The sequence below is a fragment of the Cryptomeria japonica genome, chromosome 9, assembly GCF_030272615.1.
Source record: "Cryptomeria japonica chromosome 9, Sugi_1.0, whole genome shotgun sequence".
Taxonomy (NCBI): Eukaryota; Viridiplantae; Streptophyta; class Pinopsida; order Cupressales; family Cupressaceae; genus Cryptomeria; species Cryptomeria japonica.
The window spans coordinates 539,135,706-539,159,714 of NC_081413.1; the positions used below are offsets into that span (position 1 = coordinate 539,135,706).

A 24,009-nucleotide genomic window follows, 5' to 3' on the forward strand; every position below is an offset into this window, starting at 1 on the left:
AATTAACCGGTCAAAATTGTTTATTTTATACGTTTGGTTAAGGCTTTTGGAAAGGCACAATTCCTCGCACCGATGCTCAGCTTTCTCTCCTTGAAATGCACAACTCTGCATATCCAAAAAGAGAATCACCGCCGCCCATGAATTTTGCTTAGCAGATTCTAGACTAACAGTGAGCAACAACAATAGTAAATTTAACAAAATATACGTTAATTAGTTCCTGAACACAGTTGCCAACATTGTCCTCATGCATCGCTATTCTATTATTGGCCATTCTTCTGAACACACCAGATACATTGCACGACAATAATAGGGAGATGCACAATAATGGCGACTCTCAAAAACCACAACTAAATCTCTGCAAGAAAATTCTATTTATTCATCCATAGCCACTCATTTTTCATTGAAGAGAAGGGTTCATCTTAATGATGGCAATCACAGAGCAGTATGAAGATAAGGAGGCTTTGTCACTGAAGGAGATGTTTGAAAAGCTTGAAGCAACTTCCATGGCTCATACTCACCCTCTCACAACTCCCATTCAATCTTGTTTCAGATGGGATTCTCTCTTCACACTTCCTCCATTTACAAAGCAAAATATGAAGCTCTATGGTGTAGCATTCAGATCGGTCAGGAAATCAGATTGTGTAGATGATGACAGTCTGCTCTATGCAGCAGATGCCTCAGCCTATCAAGAGGTCCTCACATCTGGAAAATTAATTGGGGTATCAATTTGTTTTTTCCAATGCTCAGCTTTTTTCATAGGAAATACAATAGATTCAATGAATAAAACGATTTTGAGATTAAGTACTGTATGGTTCTTTGGGTATTAGGAGATTACACTTAGTGATATGATCCATGATCAAGATTATAAATTAAATTAAATTATTGATAGTGATAGTTCTTCTTCTGTTCGAATCGTTCTATTATAATCAACTTCCTTGAATTTTCTAAAAGTAAACAGTGGTGATATTTGTTTATTTTGAATGCAGTACTGGTATGGAACGTTGAATGAGAGAAGGGAATGCCTGGCATCATGCATATGGAGAAACAGAGAAGCGGCCGAGTCTGTAATGAGTGCTCCGTTGCATATCAAAGCTGCTAGCCTTGCAACCCATTTTTATGAGAGATATACATTGGAGAGTTTTTGGATTCATTGCAACTCTGATGGGTCTTACACTATTGAAATTATTCGCTCAACATCCTCCTCCTTCTCTTGACAATTTCTGCAAATCATGATTGGCTTCTCCTCCTTTGTGTGGATTTTAGTTTTCTTTTAAATATTAATACATATTTGTCTTCTTTTTGTGTTGGACTAATTCAAAAAGTTTTTCTATGCAATCACATAATTTTAGTTATACGGCAATCCTCAGTGAATATATAAATTGTTGATTCGCATACACAATATTGTTCAATAAAACATAAATATATTATTATATATCTAGCTACGAAAGACACCTTATAATAAGATAGTATCCAATATTGGTTCTTTGGAACTGTGGGTTTATCTATGGTAATTTGGAGGAGGTTATATATGTAAAAGAGAGAATGGATAACATAAATACATTGGTTCAATATGGTCTAAAATGCATTATCAATGATAATAACAATATGATATATAATTGTGGGTGTTTCCTTTAGGCACTAAATGAAAATCGTTATCTATGACATATTTTGGTAAATATTTATCATTGTATTTTAAATCCATGACATGCTTGGACAATCTGTTATTGTAGATACAAATACAAGATAATAAATTTGTATTCATTATCATCCAATTATAAGTTCTTTTGAACCATAATGGCATTGCTCCTTATACAATTGCTAGAGCGCCACTTACCTCACCTCCTCCTTCCAATAGAGGTTGATCCCTTATTTAAGAGAATTGATGTGGTATAATGTAGATTACATGTAGACACCAAAATAATGTTATCTTTACCTCCATTTTGTCAATCAAGTACACATTGTCATCTTATGATCATCACCTAATCATCTATTCATCACCTAGGATACCTAATGCCTAATGAATTAATTAAATAATTAATAATCTTATTATTTTAATTTGACTAATATTATTCATTCTTTTAATAAGTTAATTATCCATTATTTATTTATATTATCTCATTAATTATTCATATATCAACACATTATCCATTAGTAAATTAATTTAATTTTAATTTTCCACCTCATGTGCACCAATACTATTATAATTAATTAATTATTAAACTAAGTATTCTTCCTCAACTAGTTGACTACTAGATGTAATCAACCCAATCAAACTTATTCTCAATCCAACTCATCAATCAAATTCACGTCACTCATTCATTCAAGTGATTGACTGTTCAATGCAAATAGTAAACTCCCTTTTGTTTCTCTCAAGCACTAAATTGAATCCTCCAAGTAGGTAGCTTATTAACCCAATTTGTTTATTCCCTACTCAATTTGAGTTGAGTTATATTAATTATTTTAAATCAAAATTAAAATAATATGTAACTCTTCCATGCTTACCACATCTCCTCATCAGTCCCCCAAATCATGGATTAGATATGAGACTCCAAATTGATTCTTAGTCATTCATTTGATTCTCTTGTAAGTCTATATCTAGAGAATGATAATATTATGCTAGAAAATTGAGCATCCACATTCCAAAATGAGAAAAGCTTCACATATACTCAATCTCAGATTTGCATATTTGATATCTGAGTGTCAATTGATTTGATATTGATGTATATTTCTTTTATTAAATTTTCATGCATAAATTACCATGGATGTGTTGTTTCTTATATTTCTTAGTGCAAATCCCATGGTCAAAGTACTCATGGTTGGTTCCTGTAAGATCCTACTAACATACACCTTAGCCCCAATGTCATTCTATATAAGCTTCAAGCTAGCCAAACCATGTAATATTCCTTCATTTAACTTAATTAATTCTCCTACCATGGTTCTCAACCTCTTGCGGAAGTGTAAACTAATGACAATAATCTAAATGTTAACCTAGTAGTCGAAATGTTTTCCAAATGAATGAGAAATTTTTGATGTACATGGAAATCAAATGACTATGACCCATGCCCTACTATTGGTTCTATAGCTTTAGTGAATTGATCAATCTATTTTTCTCTTTGGATTTGTATAAGGATATATATTTTGCCTTGATATTAAAAGATGGCTATCTCCACCCACCTTATTATTATACATACATACATACATACATACAGATATCCCTCTATCTATCTATCTATCTATCTATCTATCTATCTATCTATGTATACATACATACATAAATACATATATGCATATACACATGTGTATACATATGTACATATATATACATACATACATATATATATGTGTGTGTGTACACCCACATACACACACACACACAGACATATGTGTATATATGTCTCTCTTTATATATGTTTGTGTACACACACATATACATGTATACACACATATGTGTATATATATCTCTCTCTCTACACACACACACATAGATATGTGTGTGTGCATGTGTGTACACATATTTATACATATACTGATGAATAATGCTAACCGATTGTCTTCATTACTGAACTTAACCATGAAAATACCGGTTAAACACAATAAGACTTCAGACAACATAAACCAATAAAACTGAACACTTCAAATGCATTCAATACTTGATAACTACTTCACCCATAAACATATGCATGTGGTATATCGACAATACCATAACAATTAGCTCTGCATGCATAATCACTCAAACGAAGAATACTTAATCATCACATGAAAAATGCACAACTCATGACACAAATTTTTCATGTGGAAACCCAAATGGGAATAACCACGATGGGGATGAATACCCACAAGCTTGTTTTGAACTCTCTTGAAGCTCGCTCTGTTATGAGCCTAGTCTAGTTAAAGACTTTACAATAAGATTCTACTAGGAACTGATCCTATTAAAGATCACCTGGTTAAGGGATGGCTATATACCCTGTTAAAGGTTGAAACCCTATTAAAGGTTACCTTGCTAGAGGATTTAAAGAACTCAATGAACTTGAGTCACCTGGCTAGAGGATTTATAGTAACCCTATTAAAGCTACCTGGCAAAGGGATTTTCCTTCTGTTGAAATGGTTAGAAGACAATAGGTAAAACTCTGATCTGATAACAACACTATATGCTAAGGCAGATCCTTTTGAGTTCCTCTACTCTGCAATCACACTCTGCAGTTTTCTCTCACTAGTCTGGCAAGTATCTCATCACTCTGATACACACACAACTTTTGCCAACAACTTACAATAACAAATATCATCGACCTTATAGACAACAATTAGGTCAGTAGTATAAGCCCTAAGCATCTTAGGTTTAAAATTACAGGCGGTCCAATCCTGACCGTCCAAACACTTTTCATAGAATGAAGCAATCTCAAACATATCACGTCATTCTGCATCATCCATTCTTCACCACACATAGAAATCAGTAACCCATCACGCTTTCTTCTCATGCCGCTAAGAAGAATGTGCATTCCCAAGGTAGACATTTAATGCAGTTGATCTTCACATGCACAAAACTAACGTGGCATCTCGATCTCATCTTCATCTCTTAGCTAACTCATCACAGAATACCATCGGTTGCATCACACAAGCTAGATTGCCAAACCAGAAACCCTAGAGCTGAGACTACCAATCGGTAGTCACACTTAGTGAAACCCCGACACCGGTTCACTACATCTCTTCATACTGGTTCTCCAACTTGATCATCAATAACAACTTCTTCCAGTCTTCATACTGGTTGACCTATACTTATTGACATCAATGAAAACATATATTATTATCATATCATCATGTGCCAACATACAATTTCATCAAATGCCAACAATCTCCCCCTTTGGCATTGATGGCAATACTTACTTAGCATAGCATTGCAACAAGAAACATCATAGACCAGTGTATCTAAAATATCTTTATCTTATATCATCTCCCCTATCATATATCTTCTCCCCCTTTGACAACAATGCCAAAGTGGAGGCTTAAGGTTCCATACTCCACTATGCTGCTCCCCCTATGGAGTAGCATCCTTCAACACATCAATCCTAAAAGATTTGTCACTGTAATACCTAACTGTGGAGCACACATTTTTAGTTTACTTCATGAAGGGGCAAAACCCCTAATTCACCTCTCAAATAGGTAAATGTAGTCTTCGATAAGGGCTTAGTGAATATGTTTGCTAGCTGCTCCTTATTGGAAATATGTTGTAATACAACCTCTTTGTTTTGAACCTTCTCTCTCAAGAAATGATACTTGAGCTCAATGTGCTTAGTTCTAGCATGCAATACCGGATTATTGGAAATATTGATTGCACTAGTATTGTCATAAAATATACTCACCGGTTTAGATATAGGTACTTTGAAACCATCCAATACATGTTTCATCCAGATTGTCTGAGTGCAGTTCACAAATGCTGCCACATACTCTGCTTCAGCTATAGATTGAGAAATACAACTCTGCTTCTTCCTTGTCCAGGAGACTAGTCTTCCACCAAGAAAGAATGGTCCATCGATTGTGCTCTTCCGATCATCCACATTACCAGCCCAATCTGCATTTGTAAATACCTTGAGATTAAAATCACCATTGTATGGATACCACAATCCATAGTCAACAGTCCCTTTCAGGTATCTAAGAATCCTCTTGATTGCTACCAAGTGGGATTCTCTTGGACTTTTTTGAAAATGAGCTACTATGCCCATTGCATGAGCAATATCTGGTCTGCTGTGCACCACATAATGCACCTTACCAATAATTGACCAATACTCCTTCTCATTCATTAATGTTGAATCATCTTCCTTAGTCAGTTTATAGCCAGTCACCATTGGTGTACCAACCGGTTTGCTCTCCTCCATGACAAAGGTCTTCAATACCTCTTTGACATACTTGGACTAGGAAATAAAGATACCCTCTTTCATTTGCTAAATTTGTAAACCAATGAAGAACTTTATCTCTCTAATCAGAGACATCTCAAACTCTTTCTTCATTTCATCTGCAAAAGCATGACTCATTTCATCATCTCCTCCAAAGATTATATCATCTACAAATACTTCACAAATCAGAATCTGATCACCTTTAGATTTTAGGTAGATGTTGCTATCCTCACTTGTTCTCTCAAATATTATTTTCACAAGATGAGAGTGTAACTGTTCATACCATGCCCTAGGTGCTTATTTTAATCCATACAGGGCTTTGTGTAATCTACACACCATGTTACTATCTTCTGATAAGGCAAACCCATCTGGTTGCTAATATACACTTCCTCTTCTAGGATTCCATTCAAGAATACAGACTTCACATCCATTTGATATACCTTAAATCCCTTGAATTCTACAAATACAAGTAGCATCCAGACATCTTCCAATCTAGCCATAGGAGAAAAGGTTTCTCCATAGTCTTCTCCCTCTTCCAGAGCGTATCCCTTCCATACAAGTCCTGCCTTGTTTCTTACAACTGTGCCTTCTTCATTTAGCTTATTCCTGAAAACCCATTTGGTACCTATGACAGTCTTATGTTCTAGTCTAGGTACCAAGGACCATGTTGCATTCTTTTCTCTTTGGTCTAGCTCCTCTTCCATTGCCTTAATCCAGTCTTCATCTGTAAGTGCTTCTCTGGAAGTCTTGGGCTCCAATTGAGAAATCATGCAAGAGTTTTCTTTCACCTTTCTTCTTGTGAGTATCCCTGCATCTTTATCTCCTATGATCTTCTTTGGATCATGATGTAGTTTCACATATCTAGGAATGACTCTAACTGGTTTTGTTTTCTTTCCCTCTTCTTCTTCTTCACTTACTTCTTCTTCTTCTCCTACTATAGCTTCTACTAGTATAGGAACACTGAGATCTTTACTTGTTTCTTTCTTAACCGGTTCCCAGAAGGCTATACCCGATTCATCTTTCACTTCTTCGCTGTAGGTTTCCTCAGGTTCCTCAGGGGATTCATCAACCCTGACATTGATACTCTCAACAATTTTTTGTGTTCTAGTGTTGTAGCACTTGAGAGCTTTACTCTTAGTGGAATATCCCAAAAATATTCCTCCATCACATTTAGCATCAAACTAGCTTAGATGCTCACCTCTCTTAATGTAGTTAACACTTACTACCAAATGCTTTAAAATAACTCACAGTGGGAGTCTTCCCAGTCCAATACTCATAAGGGGTTTTAACTCTACCTTTCTTGATGAGTACCCAGTTCATAGTATAGAATACAGTGCTTACCGCTTCTCTCCAAAAAGTTTGAGCAACCTTTCCAAGGATCTAGGCCCCTTCAAGTATAGTCTTGTTATTCTTTTCTTCTATGCCATTCTATTGTGGTGTCCTTGGGGCAGACAACTTCCTCTTGATATCGTTATCTTCATAGTACTTGTTGAATTCATCAGAAGTGAATTCACCTCCTTGATCAATTCTTAGGCATTTTATCTTTTGACCACTTTCCTTCTCTACTAAAGCTCTAAAGGCTTTAAAATTTCCAAATGCCTTAGAGTTGTCTTTCAAGAATGTGACCAACATCATTCTTGAGCAGTCATTAGTAAGAATCATGAAATACATATCTCCCTAAATACTTCTAGTTTTCATAGGACCACACAAATCAGTATGCACAAGATCAAGTAAGTTTTCTCTTGAAAAAGACTTACCTTTGAAAGTTGAGAAAGACATCTTCCCAAGTTGACATTCTCTACAAAAAGAATTCTCCAGTTTGTTTAGCAAAGGCAATCCTCTTACTGCCTTGATCTTACTAGCCTTTATAATATTATCAAAGTTCATATGACAAAGTCTCCTATGCCATATCCAACTATCATCAAACTTCACCATCAGACACCGACTTATCTTGGCATTCAGCTGAAACAAGTTACCTCTGGTCTGCTTACCGATGGCAATAAGTTCACCACTCTTTCCAATTATACTGCAAACTCCACCTTTGAACTCCAAAATGAGTCTTTTATCATTTAGGTGAGCAACACACAACAGGTTATGCTTAAGACCTTCTACCCAGTAGACATCATCTGCACTACTCTTTCCATTCAGTGAGATGGATCCTTTTCCTTTTACCAAGCATGGTGCATCATTGCCAAATCTAACAACACCTCCATCATATTCTCCTAGAGATGGAAACTTTCTCCAATCACTAATCATGTGGTGAGAATAACCACTATAAATAATCCACTCATTAGAGTTGTCAATGCGACAGACAAGTTCTTTCTTGTCAGACACTTCTTCCTTTACAGCTACAAACACTATGTCCTAATTCTCTTCATCCTCGGATTCTTCATCTGTAATGCCTTCATCCACTGCAACAAGACAATTTCTTCTATTTCCTCCTTTATACTTTCTAAACCTCTTCGGTTTATCCTTATTATCATTGTTAGGACAATTAACAGCTATATGTCCTATCTTATTGCATGAAAAACATTTTAAAGGAAGCTTACCTCTGTATTTTCCAATGCCTTTTGGAAGTCTCTTGGCAAGAAGAGCTTCAAACTCCATCAGAATCTCTTCATCATCCATACCTCTTCTTTGCATGGATTCATAACTGGTACTTACTTCTTTTCCTTTTCTGGTTGGTGCAACAGATTGTCTAAAAGATAACTTAATCTTTTGAACATTGCCATTATAGCTATTCAACTCATATGCAGTTAACTTTGCAATGATAGAGTCTAAGGATACCTTGGTTTTGTCAATAGACCTTAGTTCCTAAATAGCAGCAACTCTGATTGTATAGACCGGTAACAATGATCTCAAAACTTTACTGACAATGGTGGCATCATCAATTGTTCCACCAGTGCTCTTGATATCTCCAACAACATTCTTGATCCTTATGCCATATTGCTGAATGGTCTCACCTTCAACCATCCTCATGTCTTCAAATTTTCCTCTAAGGCTCTCTTTCTTAGCTTTCTTGACATGCTCATCACCACCATAAATAGTTTCTATTGTGTCCCATACATCCTTAGGAGTGTCCTTATCTTGTACATCAATGAACTCAATATCAGACAAATTGCTAATAAGGGCTTCCATGACTTGCCCATTTTCTTGAATCTCTCTTTTATGATCATCGGTTAGAGTTCCAGTTGGGATTACATAGACATTCTCAACATAGCTCCAGTGTTGAGTACCCAAACTCTTGATATAGATCTTCATTCTATCCTTCCATATTTTAAATTTATCTCTATTGAACTTAGGACCTTCCCTCTTCATCATTAAGGCAGGATATTTTTCCTCAAGTGGTTAAGCTTATATCACTGAGGCCCTAGAGTAGCTCTAATACCAATTGATGAATAATGATGAACAATGAATACCTAAATGGTACTGAGAGGGGGGAGGGGTGAATCAGTACATACAAAAACTTCTCAGCAACTTGTCAAGTTAAAACAATGCTAACCGATTGTCTTCATTACTGAACTTAACCATGACAATACCAGTTAAACATAGTAAGACTTCAGACAACATAAATTAGTAAAACTGAATACTTCAAATGCATTCAATACTTGATAACTACTTCAACCATAAATATATGCATGCAGTATATCAGAAATACCATAACAATTAGCTCTACATGCATAATCACTCAAACAAAGAATACTTAATCATCACATGAAAAATGCACAACTCATGACACACAAATTTTTCATGTGGAAACCCAAATGGTAAAAACCACGGTGGGGATGAATACCCACAAGCTTGTTTTGAACTCTCTTGAAGCTCGCTTGGTTAGGAGCCTAGTCCGGTTAAAGACTTTACAATAAGGTTTTGCTAGGAACCGATCCTATTAAAGATCACCCAGTTAAGGGATGGCTATATACCCTGTTAAAGGTTGAAACCCAGTTAAAGGTTACCTTGCTAGAGGATTTAAAGAACTCAATGAACTTGAGTCACTTGGTTTTGGGATTTATAGTAAGCCTTTTAAAGCTACTCGACAAAGGGATTTTCCTTCTGTTGAAATGGTTAGAAGATAATAGGTAAAACTCTGACCTGATAACAACACTATATGCTAAGGCAGATCCTTTTCAGTTCCTCTACTCTGTAATCACACTTAGCAGTTTTCTCTCACTGGTCTGGCAAGTATCTCATCACTCGGATACACACACAAATTTTGCCAACAACTTACAATAACAAACATCATCAACCTTATAGACAACAATTAGGTTGGTAGCATAAACCCTAAACCCTGAGCATCTTAGGTTTACAATTACAGGTGGTCCAATCCTGACCATCCAAACTTTTTTATAGAATGAAGCAATCTCAAACAGATCACAAGTCATTTTGCATTGTCCATTCTTCACCGCACATAGAAATCCGTAACCCATCACACTTTCTTCTCATGTCATTAAGAAGAATGTTCATTCCTGAGGTAGACATTTAATGCAGTTGATCTTCACATGCAAGATCCTCAAGGAAATCCTTCACGTGCACAAAACTGACATGGCATCTCGATCTCATCTTCATCTCTTAGCTAACTCATCACAAAATACCATCGGTTGCATCACACAAGCTAGATTGCCAAACTAGAAACCCTAGAGCTAGGCCTACCAACCAGTAGTCACACTTAGTGAAACCCCGACACTAGTTCACTACATCTCTTCATACAGGTTCTCCAACTTGATCATCAATAACAACTTCTCCCAATCTTCATACCGGTTGACCTATACTTATTGACATCAATGAAAACATACATTATTATCATATCATCATTTGCCAACATACCGGTTCATCAAATGCCAGCATATACATGTATATAAATGCACACACACATATGTATGTATGTATATATATGTATATATGTATATAAACACACACACACACATATACATATATACATACACACACATATATATACATACATTCATACATATATATGTATATGTATATATGTGTGTGTGTGTATATATATGTATACATACATATGTATACATATGTATGTATACATACATATGTATATATATATATATGTATGTATGTATGTATACATACATATACACTAGTACATTTGGAGCGGTTTTCCGATGAGCTACGAATTTTCTTTTGTTTTGTCGGTTTAATTTTTTTTTTCCAAAAATTACCTCGTGTTTGCCGGTATTCCGACGTGTTAAAAATTCACGTCGAAATTCAGACAAAAAATCGACGAACATTTTCGACTGGCTATGGGATTTCTTTTGCTTTGTTGGATTAATTTTTTTTTTAAAAGTCCCCCCGTGTTCGTCGGAATTTGGACGTGTTGAAATTTCACGTCGGCATCCTGACGAACATGGATTTTACCTATTGATCGACATATGTTGGTCCGATGATTTTCAAAACCTCTTGATTTCTTCTTACTCATTGGGATAACAAAAGCCGATGACCTATCTTCCTGCTGATCAGTGTGAGTTATCCCGCTAGTCTCATCGGGCATCAGGATAGCTTAAAATGCTTTTAGGCGATGTGCATAATTTCCCCAAATCTTTTCCCTCATCATGGCTCCTCTTGATACGTTATGTCTCCTCATCATAAGCTTTGACCCTTTATCACTGTAACCTTTGCCGATGCATTTTACTTTTAGTAGTATCTAGCAGGATAAGTCTTACCGATAGCATCATCGGCTATTGGCGATACAAATATTTCTCTATTGCCGCTAGTGTGCATTTTGTCGATGGACATCATCAGTGTATTCTATCCTGATCACATGCTTCTACTTGTGTGTTACCATCAGGTTGACTTTTGTTGATAGTGCAGATTTCGTATTTCATGTCAGAATTTTGACAAACATGTGGTATTTTAAAAAAAAATGTAATTACGCGCCATCATTATACGTGGGCTCAAGGTGTGAAAATTAGGAGGAAGCGGGCATAATTGTTGCAGATAGATGCTCGACAACAACTGTACAAGAGGTTGGTCCTTTCATTCTTGTCATCAAGATTTTTTTGCAAGTTGCTTTGCTTTCCTTGCATTCTCTTGTTCACTTTGTTTAATGGTATCCGCTTTGGCAAAATATGGATCCTCAACCTTCTTACCCTATCCATTATGTGACTTCTAGTTATAAAGACAAGTCACTTCATAGATTCTAGAGGGGTCAACAATTCTCTGCGACTGTAAACCCTTCCAGCCCTCGAAATAGCCTTTTGTATGGAAGCAACTTTTATATGATTATTTAGGACTCTATGGGCAGTTGCTTGTACAATTTTCCACACTAAAAGGGTCTCTTTGTTTTCTCTAGTTAGTAGATAAAATTCCTCATCCTGGGATGGCTCTTTATGGTGTTTGTCAATACTTAAATCCATGTACCAATTCAATCTTTATGTCAGCAAGAGTTTCCCGCTTTTTATTGGATGTCCGTTGTTCCACACTTCTAGCATATTCATCAATATCAAGGGCCTTTAACAAATGGGGATATTTTTGACATGTTCAACTACCATTTCTTATGTTTCCTCATCCATATCATCTATATCATGTCCTCCATCTTCACAATATACATCCTCACCCATTTTCTTGTCTAGTTCATATGACTCTAGATGTATTCTAGCATCATCCAATGGATCCATAACATGGTTCCTAAAAGCTGCTTGCCTGGTCCCTCTAACCCTTAAACAACCAGCAACATTTATAAATATGAGTCGCTTCATAGCTTCTAGAGGGGTCAATAATTCTTTGTGATTGTAAACCCTTACAACCCTCAAAATAGCCCTTTGTATGGAAGCAACTTTTCTAGCTCCAAGGCCAGCTACAAATTGCGGAGGAGAAAACATCCATTCATGTGATGCTGCTAGGTTTATGTCAACACCAACTTGGTTGGCTACTATAACCATTACCTATTCAACAACTTCATACTTGTCATCTAGACTAAGGAAATATTCTAGTGAATGAAGCTTCAATGATAGTCTCTCTTTTCTAGGACCACATAATGTTGTAACCATGGCTAATGGATTTAGAAGATACCAACCAAGAGCCATAACACGCCTCACAATCCTTGTTGTAGAAGTTCTTCTCCCAGAAGGATTGATTGATCTATTTTTGATATTTTAAAATTATCATCTATCCATCAAGAGATCCTTACTAAAGTGTTAAAATATGCCCATGTGCCTACTAAAATTCATCCTACCCAACTCCAAGCACTAGTATGCCATCTATCATCCTCTTAACAACTCACCTTAAATCAAAATGATATGCTACAAAGTGATCCAACCCATAAATTTTTCCCTACACATTGAATTCATCATCATAAAACACAAGGTGAAATGAGTCCTAATAGATATTGGTTCTATCATGCATAATCATTTTGAGTTGGAGGCTTGAAATATGAATAATTTCTCATTTTATTTGTTATTTGCGTATTTTGTTATGGGTTAATAGAAATCTAGGAATTGTATAGAAATTTAAAAGAAAGTACAATCTAATCAAACACTATATTTCATTTGATGTTATCAAGAATTTTGACTAGTTTTCTTCATAATTTGTATCTTCTATAGTTTATCTTAATATTGTCTTTCTTGTATCCTATAGTAGTTTTGGAAGAATTATCATAACTTTCATTGGAGCCGTTGGATCTATAGTGTCATAAAATTGCAACCCTAGCAATTTTTGACATGCACTAGGGTCCTCACACGCACACGAGTTCGAATCCTCTATCCTGATCAAAGATCGTAGATTGATAAGCCCTCAAAAACAACTTCTTCCTTGGCCTCTACATCACCCTTCCGCACTCTTCCTTGGAAAAAGGGGTAGGATAGGGACGTGGTACCCCTATCCCTACCCTATTTTGGGGTAGGACCCTTCCTAGGGTTGCATTATTGGTTGTGCATTAGGTGGGAAACTCCCCCAATGTCGGCCCATGACGAAAATAAAATCCACTAACATGTATTTAAGGGACATTCATCCTCTCATTTGCGTAAGTGGAAGTTGGATAAGATCAGAGTGTGTCAAGTTGCATAAGCGATCAAACATTCAAGAGCATTCAAGCATTCAAGCATTCTTTTCTAGCATTGAGCATTCTCTACTCTCCCTTCAAGGCTATGTGTTGCATTCAACTCAAAGATTCAACCATTGAAGAGGAGATTAATTTCAACATTCAATTCCACACAAGCATTTCTATCAACATTTCTATCACAACCTCCCTTGAGGTGATTTACATTTAGTCTTTCATTTACATCTATTTTCAAGTACTTTCTTTCATTACTTGGTTAATTCCAAAACTAGGGTTTGACCTAAGGGAAAACCCCCAATCCCAACCCATTTCCCTCTCCTTTTTGTATGTAGGTTGTAGGTGTGCAACTATACTTTCAGATTCAGGCCCCATTTGCAGAGGCAAAAAAACCCTTTTCATTTCATGGATTTTTCAGAGGACCATGTACGTTCCCGCCATGGTCCGGAAAACTTTTCCTCAAATTCACAGGGCGACTTCATCTCAACATTTTACTACTAGCTCCAGGTGCACAACTTCATCCCATAGTCCGATCTAAAGATAATCTATTCTTTGTCACTTTTGCACCACATAATTCAATCAATTCCTTTCCATTTCAAGCAAGGAAGAGGGGATCAACTTAACATTCCCAATTCATTCAGAATTCAATCTACCATCTTCATGTGGAGAGATTGAATCTAGTGAATTTTCCTCTCCTCTTTCTAATGTAACATGGTGAAAATTTCTTGAATGGTAATCAATAGCAAAAATATCATCTCTTTGAGGGAAATGGTAGTTTCCTTCTTGATCTATCATTCACCATTTTCCAACCATTACAGGATCTTTCTATAAATTGCAGGATAAGTCTGTAACAATGATATCAAGAGACTGACTAGAGTGATTGGCTTCATTACAAGGTAAGGGTAGCCTTTGTCATTTTTGTCTTCCTCAAAGTATAGTTGGTGTGTATTAAGTTGTTGTCTTGTAATGGTGTTTTGAAGATTGAGAAGAGACTTTTGATGGGTATTAATCCCATTGTTGTCAAGTATGCTTGATTAGAATTGAATGTTTCCAAGGTTTAAGTGCATTAGAGGGCAAATTATTTCTAAGATTGTCACTTCAATTAAATAATTACTAAAAACTTTGAATTGCTTGCTTGCAAATGAATGCTTTAAATAAGAGGCTACTTTATTATAAGTATGATTTTGTAATGTCCCCTAATAAAATGCCTTAAAATATCCCAGTTATGGATCTCAGTTCTTAGTGTAGGGGTTAAGAGAAAATACCTTACCTTTATTGTAGTAAAAGACCTGGAAAAATAAACTCAGAAGGTGCTACAAATTTCATTAAGGAATGGTCATATAAATGACTATATATGAAATTAACTACATATAACATAAAGAGGGATCCTTGTAATAATATCAGAGATATAATCATAAGTTATGTTAGTGAGTTATGATGCCAGATTTGGTGAGGAGTCTTGATTGACCATTTCTCCTTACCCAATATAACTATGTAGGGTACCTTACATAGCAGTTCTCCCTACCCAATATTGTCATGTAGGGTGCCCTATAGCAGTCCTCCCCCAAATGATCTTGTACGGTGCCCTATAGCAGTTCTCCCTGCCCATTTATCAGGTAGGGTGCACTTTAACATTTCTCCCCACTTAATGATCTTGTAGGGTGCCCTATAGCAGTTCTCCCTGCCCATTTATCAGGTAGGGTGCCCTTTAACAATTCTCCCCACTTAATTATCATGTTTGGTGCCCTTTAGCAGCTCTCCTTACCCATATTATTAGGTAGGGTTCCCTTTAGAAGTTCTCCCTACTCCATATGAATTGATTTAGTTTATTCGGATTATCAATATTTGAATCATAACCAACATTCAGATTTATTATCAGTTGTTTGAATTATTATCAGTTGTTGAAGTTATTGTCAATAATCAAATTATTATCAGTTTTTTACTTTGTTATCAATGCTAAAAATATCATCAGTTATCTAATCTATTACCAACAATTAGAATGGTTATTAAATTCCAGTTTAATCTTCAAGTGACAGTGGCCACTGAATATCAGTGATTGTTCTAATATATATTTATATATAAAGGTTATTATTACTATTGTAAGAACTTATTATTGTAGAATTATTGGACCAAAAATGTATAGATATTAATACGGGGGTTGCAGTATATGCAATTGCTAAACATAAATACATACCAGAAAAAGGGCAGAAGCTTGGATGTGATTATCATGTGCACATACCAGATTACAATCACCTATAGTTTCCTCCATGTTCTATATTAATATTACTATCAAATTATCTTCATGTATGCCTTTTGGCAAGAGACACACGCTTTCACCATTAGCATCCTTTGAAAGAGTGCACCTCTTCATTCTTTCTGCCCTTTGAAAGGGACACAATCTTTTACAATTAGATCTGCACTTCTTATTTAAATAAGATCTACACCTCTCATTCCCCAATCATCCCCCTTTCAAATGAGGTTCTCTTCTCCCTTTTATATCTCTTTTTTGAGGGAGTCCCACCTTTTCATTTTAAGCCTTTTGATCATTCATTAACTTAATATAAAATTTTAATTATATTTAATTTATATTTTAATTTAAATGTTATTTTTTAAATCTTTTGTATTTTAATTTTATTATTATTATATATTATTGAATCCTATTTCAAAGTGGGGACATTATAGATTTCTTAATTGAGATTACTCTGAAAACACCTGATTAAATTATCTTCAAACAATAGTAGACCAATTCCTTCACCCCTGACATAATGTTGCGGTTAGTCTTACTGAATTTAAGTTTTCTCTGAAAGACCAATAAGATAGAATGAAGCTTGACATCCAATCCTTCAAAATGATAATCAAACTGAAACTTAACCCAAACTATAACAACATATACTACACATTGAAACAATCTAAATGAATAGATTTATCATAGGGAACTAATCAAACAATCAAAAATATAAATACCATTAGAGATGAAAAACACTTGATCTTTGTATTGAAATAAACATAAGATAATCAACTGATTACGTATAGCACAATGTCTTTTCACCAGTTTGGCATTTCTAGAAAATAAACCTCGAGAGTATTGTAAATTATTGCATCTCCAAATCTATCTCTCATTTTATCAAAAGATCCTCTATATATATAGATGAGGATTCAGTTTCAAAATGAAAGAGCATACCCCTTCATTCAAAATTACACTAACTAATATCTTAACTAAAAAAAACCAACTAATTGACCCTAACACAACTACCAACATAACAAACATATTACATAAGACTTTAAAAAACAATAATTTGAAACATTCGGAACAAGAGCTAATTTCCAAGCACTTTGCCATAGTTCTTAATATTCTCCAAATAGTTTTCTGACTTAAAGGTATCTGCATCATAAATCACGTCCCTGACAATGATCTCCAATGGGACAAACCACTCCATCTGTGCAGTGGTTTCCTTTAACTCTATTCCATCTGCTCGGGCAGTATCAAGGGAAAAGCAGAGGAGACTTTGGCATTCAGCAATCCATTCATCCTTATCCTTAATTTCACCTTTCTAGTTAAATAACATAGGAATACCATGTTGGATTACATCTTTACACTCATCATATTCATTTTGTAATTCTGCATCGAATTTATCTTGCTTTTCAAGTAGACTTTCAATTTTCTCAATCTCTTTGGCATCTGCTCCCTCCAAATTCTTCTCATGCAGCTTGACCTCTAGTCTATTTTTTATCCTGTTATGTGATACTACATTGTCCACATTTTTCTAAAACACAACCCAAAAGTATTCCAAGTGACCCTACAACTTTTCAAATCTTTTATTCAATAAGAAAGAATCAATATCAATTCTTGCACTTTTCATATGTTTGAGAATTCTTTGATTTTCCTGCTGCAATTCCTCACATTTCTTCTTGCATTTTGAATTTTTAGGAGAAATCAACATGGGTTTAGACTATCCACTTCTTCTGATGGCCTCCTCATACATAGGTTTGTATTGATTCCTTTCCCTTACAACTCTAACCATCTGCGCCCTGTTGAATTTGGAAATATCTACTCCTATATCTGCTAAGACAATAGGATCAATTTCTCCCACATTTAATTTCATCATGTGTCCAAAATACCTACCCACATCAGTGATTGTTTATCTCTTGTTTGGTGGATACAATGCCCATAGCATTAGTTCTTCCACATCTAGATCAAACCTTGACCCAATAAAAAAGTCATTAACTCCCTGAATATCCAAATTGAATTCCTTATTATCAGAGTGCAATAAACTATCAAAAATAAAAGAGGCACTCAGGTACCATCATGGAAAAAGAATTACTCTGGCCTTTATTAGTAATTGTGATGTAGAGAGTCTTCGAGCTTGGCTCAATACACCTTCTTGAGTGACTTGTCCTACTCAACCCTTCAACTACTCAAGTCCATCCATTGGCACATAGTAGGGGTTATGCTAATGAGGCCTCCAAGGTTTGAACCTCTTTAGCTTTCCTCCTAGGTATAGCCAATGGTTTTTGGACAATCAACTCCACCCCCCCGAGGTTGCCACCTCAATCTCACACACTTCACTCTAGGGCTCCAACCACTCCTGCAAGGATCTCAACACACTACCACTTCCAATGGGTTCCCAATGCTTCTACTAGGTGTCTTTAAATAATTTTGAGGCTTTTGGGTCATCAAACCCATTGCTTGGGCTTCCTACCCTTCCTAGGTCTCTACCAGTTCCAAAATAGGCCTAATTGCATTAGCCCTCCCTTCATGGTTTTAGGGTCTTAGTTTCTAAAATTCCCAAACAAGGCTAGAAATAGATCATGGATTCAAGTACCCTTTTGGAAGTTACAAATAATATTGGAAAAGTGCATCTGGATTATCAGTACAAGTGGAATTTCCAATTTTGCACTATTTTGAAGGGTTTAGGCCTTACCGAGTGACTTGGAAAGATGGGTCTCAAATTCTTCACCAGTCAAGACTCCTGCTCAAAAAAATTTGGGAATCTTCAAGGGAACTTAGAGGGATTTCCATTCATGTGTCACTTGTTCTTGCACCAATCCCCATGTGCTCATAAATCACATTTTTCTTGTTGTCCTAACTCACCTACTCCTAGCGGTGAGTCTAGGGTTTCATTGTTTCTCCTGCTCAAGGACCTGCAAAACCAAAAATCCTATCTTAAAGCTATGTACAAACCCTAACCTAGCATTCTTAATGATTTCAATAGGTTCCATCAAAGAATGTCTAGGTTAGAGCCATTTTCTTGCTCTTAAACCCTACTTGTAGGGGTTTTGCACCTAGTTGCAAAGAATGGAAGAAATCGCTGTAACCTAGGTCAATCAAACTTGCAAATAAAACTTAATGAAGACAAATACAATGAACACTCATGAATTGCAATGAGTTTACACCATCCAATCCGTACTGGACCGTATGAGCTATGAAAACAAGTTTGCTTCACAGTCCAAAAACTTGCTCTTGCATTTCCAATCCTCCAACCTGTAAAATAAAGTGAATTTGAGATTTTATGCTCTTGTTTCATTTTTTTCAACCAAATTTTAATGCCTTCAACCAAAAATGCAACTTTTGCAAAAAATTGCAAAATGTTGCTCAACAACTTTTTACATCTTTTGGCTCCAAGATGCACTTTTGCATTCTAATGCATTTTAAGACTCTTGAAGGTCCTCAAACACCCTAGAAGACCTAAACAAAACACAATTGACCCCTAATACATGAATACATGTATATGGAGTACTTTGCCTGTGAACTACCTAAGCATCTCACTTCTTAGGCTATCAGCATCCCGAACACAATTAACTCAAACCAAAACTTGGACACCTCAACTATGGCTCTACTGAGTCCTAAATGGTTGGTCCATTATTACATCACAAAGATAGCTCACAAACATGAAAGAAAACAAAAATTTCATACTTGGAGTGTTAGGTACCTTGCACCATACTCCCTTGGGACAAAGAACTCAAGTCTCTTGAGTTATAAGGTTTGCAATCTCCACTCCATGCTGAAGTATATCTACCTCTGAAATCCACATTGTATTTTAATTAGGTAACCCTTCCCACTTGACAATATAGTGCTTGTAGACTCCTTTCCTTGTCTTCTTTACTATCTTGGTATCCAAGATACTCTCCAACTTAACCGGTTGACTAGGTGACAAATCCTTTATTCAATCTTAATGAACCGGTGTTGGCATGTCTATCTAATTTGTTGGTGACTCTCCCTTGTATGGATAGAGATCACATACATTAAAAATAAGAGATATCCCCAAGGTAGGGGGAAGTTCAACCTCATATGCATTCTACCCATACTTGTGCACCACCTTGAGAGGCCCAATTTTCTTCATCATGAGCTTGCTAGGCTTCCCTTTTGGAAGTCTCACCTTCCTAATGTATGCTAGCACTAAGTCTCCTACTTTAAATTGTACTTTCCTCCTTGTTTTATCAACTTGAACCTTATACTGCTCGGATTTTTGTTGTAAGGACTGTCTTAACTTATCATGTACTTCTTTAATACCAACTGCAAAGTTCTCCCCTTGTGCACTCTTGGGTGCCATTGAACTGAGATTTCTAAGCTCTAATATGCCCCTAGGATGGAATCCATACACTATCTCAAAAGGAATTTTACTTGTATTATGGTTCACTGAGTCATTATATGCATATTCTGCTTGTCCAAGTACTAGATCCCAAGTCTGCCCATGTTGTTTTGTAAGAGATCTTAGCAAGTTACCCAATGATTGGTTGACAAAATTTGTCTGACCATCTGATTGAGGATGATAGGTAGATGAAAAAGATAACTTGGTGCTCAACTTCCTCCAAAGTGTCCTCCAAAAGTGGCTTAAAAACTTCACATCTCTATCACTAACAATGCTGATTGGAAGACAATGAATTCTAACTATCTCCTTGAAGAAGATGCCTGAAATATAGGTGGCATCATTGGTTCTCTTGCAAGGTATGAAATGTGTTATTTTTCTGAACCTATCTACCACCACATACACACTATCAAATCCTCTTGGGGTCCTAGGCAAGCCTAACACAAAATCCATGCTCAAACATTCCCAAGGCCTTTGAGGTGTGACCAAGGGTTGATATAGACCTGCATTACTTGATGTTCCCTTTGCTCTTTGGCAAATGGTACATTTCTCTACAAACCTTCTCACTTCTTATTTCAACTTGGGCCAACAATAAAACCTACCAACCTGCTCCAAAGTCTTATCAATGCCAAAATGACCTCCTTGATGCTTCTCTTGGATAATATTTTTCCTCACAAAACATTGAGGTATGCGAAGAAGATGTCCTTTGAACAACAAACCCCCCTGTAACATGTATTCTGAATAAGAGACATGTGAGGCATTAGAGAAATTAGAACAAACATTATATATTTCTGCAAATTCCTTATCATCCTTGTAGAGGTCTTTTAACTCACTCAAACCCACACTTTGCAATTGTATCTCCTGCATAGTCATGACTCTCCTACTTAGTGCATCAACTACTTTGTTGGTTGTCCCTTTCTTGTGTTTGGTAGTGAATGTTTAGGATTGTAAGTACTCAACCCACTTTAGGTGTCTTTGGTTCAACTTCTCTTGCCCATTGAGGAAACTAAGGGCATGATTGTCAGTGAAGACTACAAATTCTTTGGGCACTAGGTAATGATGCCATGTTTTCAATGCTTGAACCATTGCATACAACTCCAAATCATATGTGGAGTACCTTTTCTTAGCTTCATTTAACTTTTCTGAGAAGAAAGCTATAGGATGTCCCTCCTAGCTTAAAACTGCCCCTATCACCCTTTGGCTTGCATCACATTCTACTATAAACAACTAATTGAAATTAGGCAATCTAAAGGTTGGCAGCTCTGCTATCTTGGTTTTCAACATTTCAAACCCCTTATTGGCTTCCTCTTTTCACTTAAAGTGACACTTAATCCCTCCTTTAATGGCTTTGAGAATAGGAGCACAAACATGGCTAAAGTTTCTAACAAACTTTCTATAAAAAGATGTCATTCCATGAAAGCTTCTAACTTCACTTATGCCCATGTGCATGTTTTGGAAACATAATTTATTTTTGAATTTCAAATCAACAATTCAAGACATGTGACTGTACAACATAAAATTTGAATAAATAACTAATTATAACATATGTAATTAGATAGACATGGAAATTTAGTACTAGCATTAATATGTGTATTATGCTAAAAATATTTATGGTAAATTGTTTTTAGTTAGTGTAGCATCATAAATTGTACTCGCTTACGATTTCATCCTCACCTGGGCCTTAGTTTGCTGTTCCGGCTTTCAATACCTAATTACAATACTAATTTTGCTCACACTACATTCCAAACTCACATTTTCATGACCTTTCTATCTCCCCTCTCATTCTTGAGTCTTAATTTTTAGGACCAAGGCATTGGATGCCTTGAACCCAAATCAAGACCAGGGCATCCCATGCCTTGGTCCTCATATTAAGTCCTTAAATTGGGGCCTCACAATGGTCATATTTGATTTGAGCGGGAAATTTGATCTTGTGTAAGCTTGTTCCAGAAATTCAATTTGTTTTTGAATGGTCAAGTATAAAAGGAGATCTACCCCTCTCATTTGAAACCTAACTTTTTCAAGAGGAAAAATTATGATCCTAATTCAATTCAAGTGAGAAAGCAATTAGTAATTCATCAAAGATTGGAGCAGAAGTGAAGTCAAGTTCAAGTCTATGATCAATGTTTTATGAATAAATCCTACATGAAACTCTAAAACCTTTATGTGAAGGTGAAACAAAACTTCATCAAGGTATACATTATTGTTTCAATGATTTTATTTTAATATATTACTTTTAATGTTAAAAAGTCAAGAAAAATGTTATATTTTTTTCTTATAGAAGAATGATAAATAGTTTTTTTAATTCCACTTTCAGGATTACTCAACATAAATCTTTTTGTGTTTTCTACTCAAATATCACATTCTTAGTTTGTCAAATATCTTTTTATTGTGATCCATCATTAGGATGACAATAGAAAGCATGCAAAGTAAAAAATGTCCAAGAAGTAGACAATAGTTTCTAAAAAGAGGGAGGGAGGAGGCACAAAGATCAAGGAAGGATGACAAGACCAATAAAATTAAAAAGAGGAGAACCTAAAGAATATAACAAAAATAAAAACTAAAAACTAAAAAACAAACCAGAATAAAACCAAGGGAATATCCAAAGGAAATGAAAAAAAAAAAAACAACAACCAAGAAGCCAAGAGGAATGAAGAATACACACTTAAAAAATACAAAAAATAATTAAATAAATATATATGAAGATATATATATGTTTTTACACACATAACAACATCAACAAAACATAAAACAAAACCAAGGGAAAACATAACAAAAAACAAACAAGAAGAAGAAATAAATAAATATATATATATGTATGTATGAAACAACATTAACTAAACATTAAACAAAATCGTTGTTTTATGTTTCTAGTGTATATGTATATGTATACATATACATATATATGTATGTGTATGTAAATATGTATATGTATATATATATATATTCTTTCTTCTTGTTGTTTGTTTTGTGTTAATATATATATATTTTTCTTTCTTGTTGCTGTTTGTTTTTTTGTTATATTTTCTCTTGGTTTTGTTTTATATATATATATATATATATAATTGCTTTTTGTATTTTTTTAGTGTGTCTTCCTCATTCTTCTTGATTTTTTTGGTTGTTTTTTCTTTTATTTTTTTTTATTTTCTTTAGATATTCCCTTTGCTCTTCCTTGGTTTTATTTAAATGGTTTGTTTTTTGTTTTTATTTTTGTTATATTCTTTAACTTCTCTTCTTTTATTTTATTGGTCTTGTCATCTTTCCTTGATCTTTGTGCCTCCTCCCTTCCTCTTTTTAACAATCATAGTTTGCTTCTTGAACATTTTTCACTTTGCATGCCATCTATTTTCATTCTATGATGGATCACAGAATATAATCCGGAAACAATCTATTAATATCTCATAAATTGTGGAATCTTAATTTTTATTTCTAAACTCTACTTAAATATTAATTAAATATTACACTCTTCATATATATATATATATATATATATAACCCTATAGAATTCATAGCTCTCACAGAGTTT

At 35.2% G+C, this 24,009-nt stretch overlaps 1 protein-coding gene across 1 annotated transcript; it reads left to right on the top strand.

Annotated features, from left to right (window-relative positions):
• Window positions 1–425: 425 nt before the first annotated feature.
• On the top strand, window positions 426–1,214 carry LOC131038820 (uncharacterized). Its single transcript, XM_057971378.1, has 2 exons — window positions 426–719; window positions 987–1,214. Exons 1-2 carry the CDS (start codon window positions 426–428, stop codon window positions 1,212–1,214), a joined length of 522 nt encoding a protein of 173 aa, XP_057827361.1.
• Window positions 1,215–24,009: the final 22,795 nt, after the last annotated feature.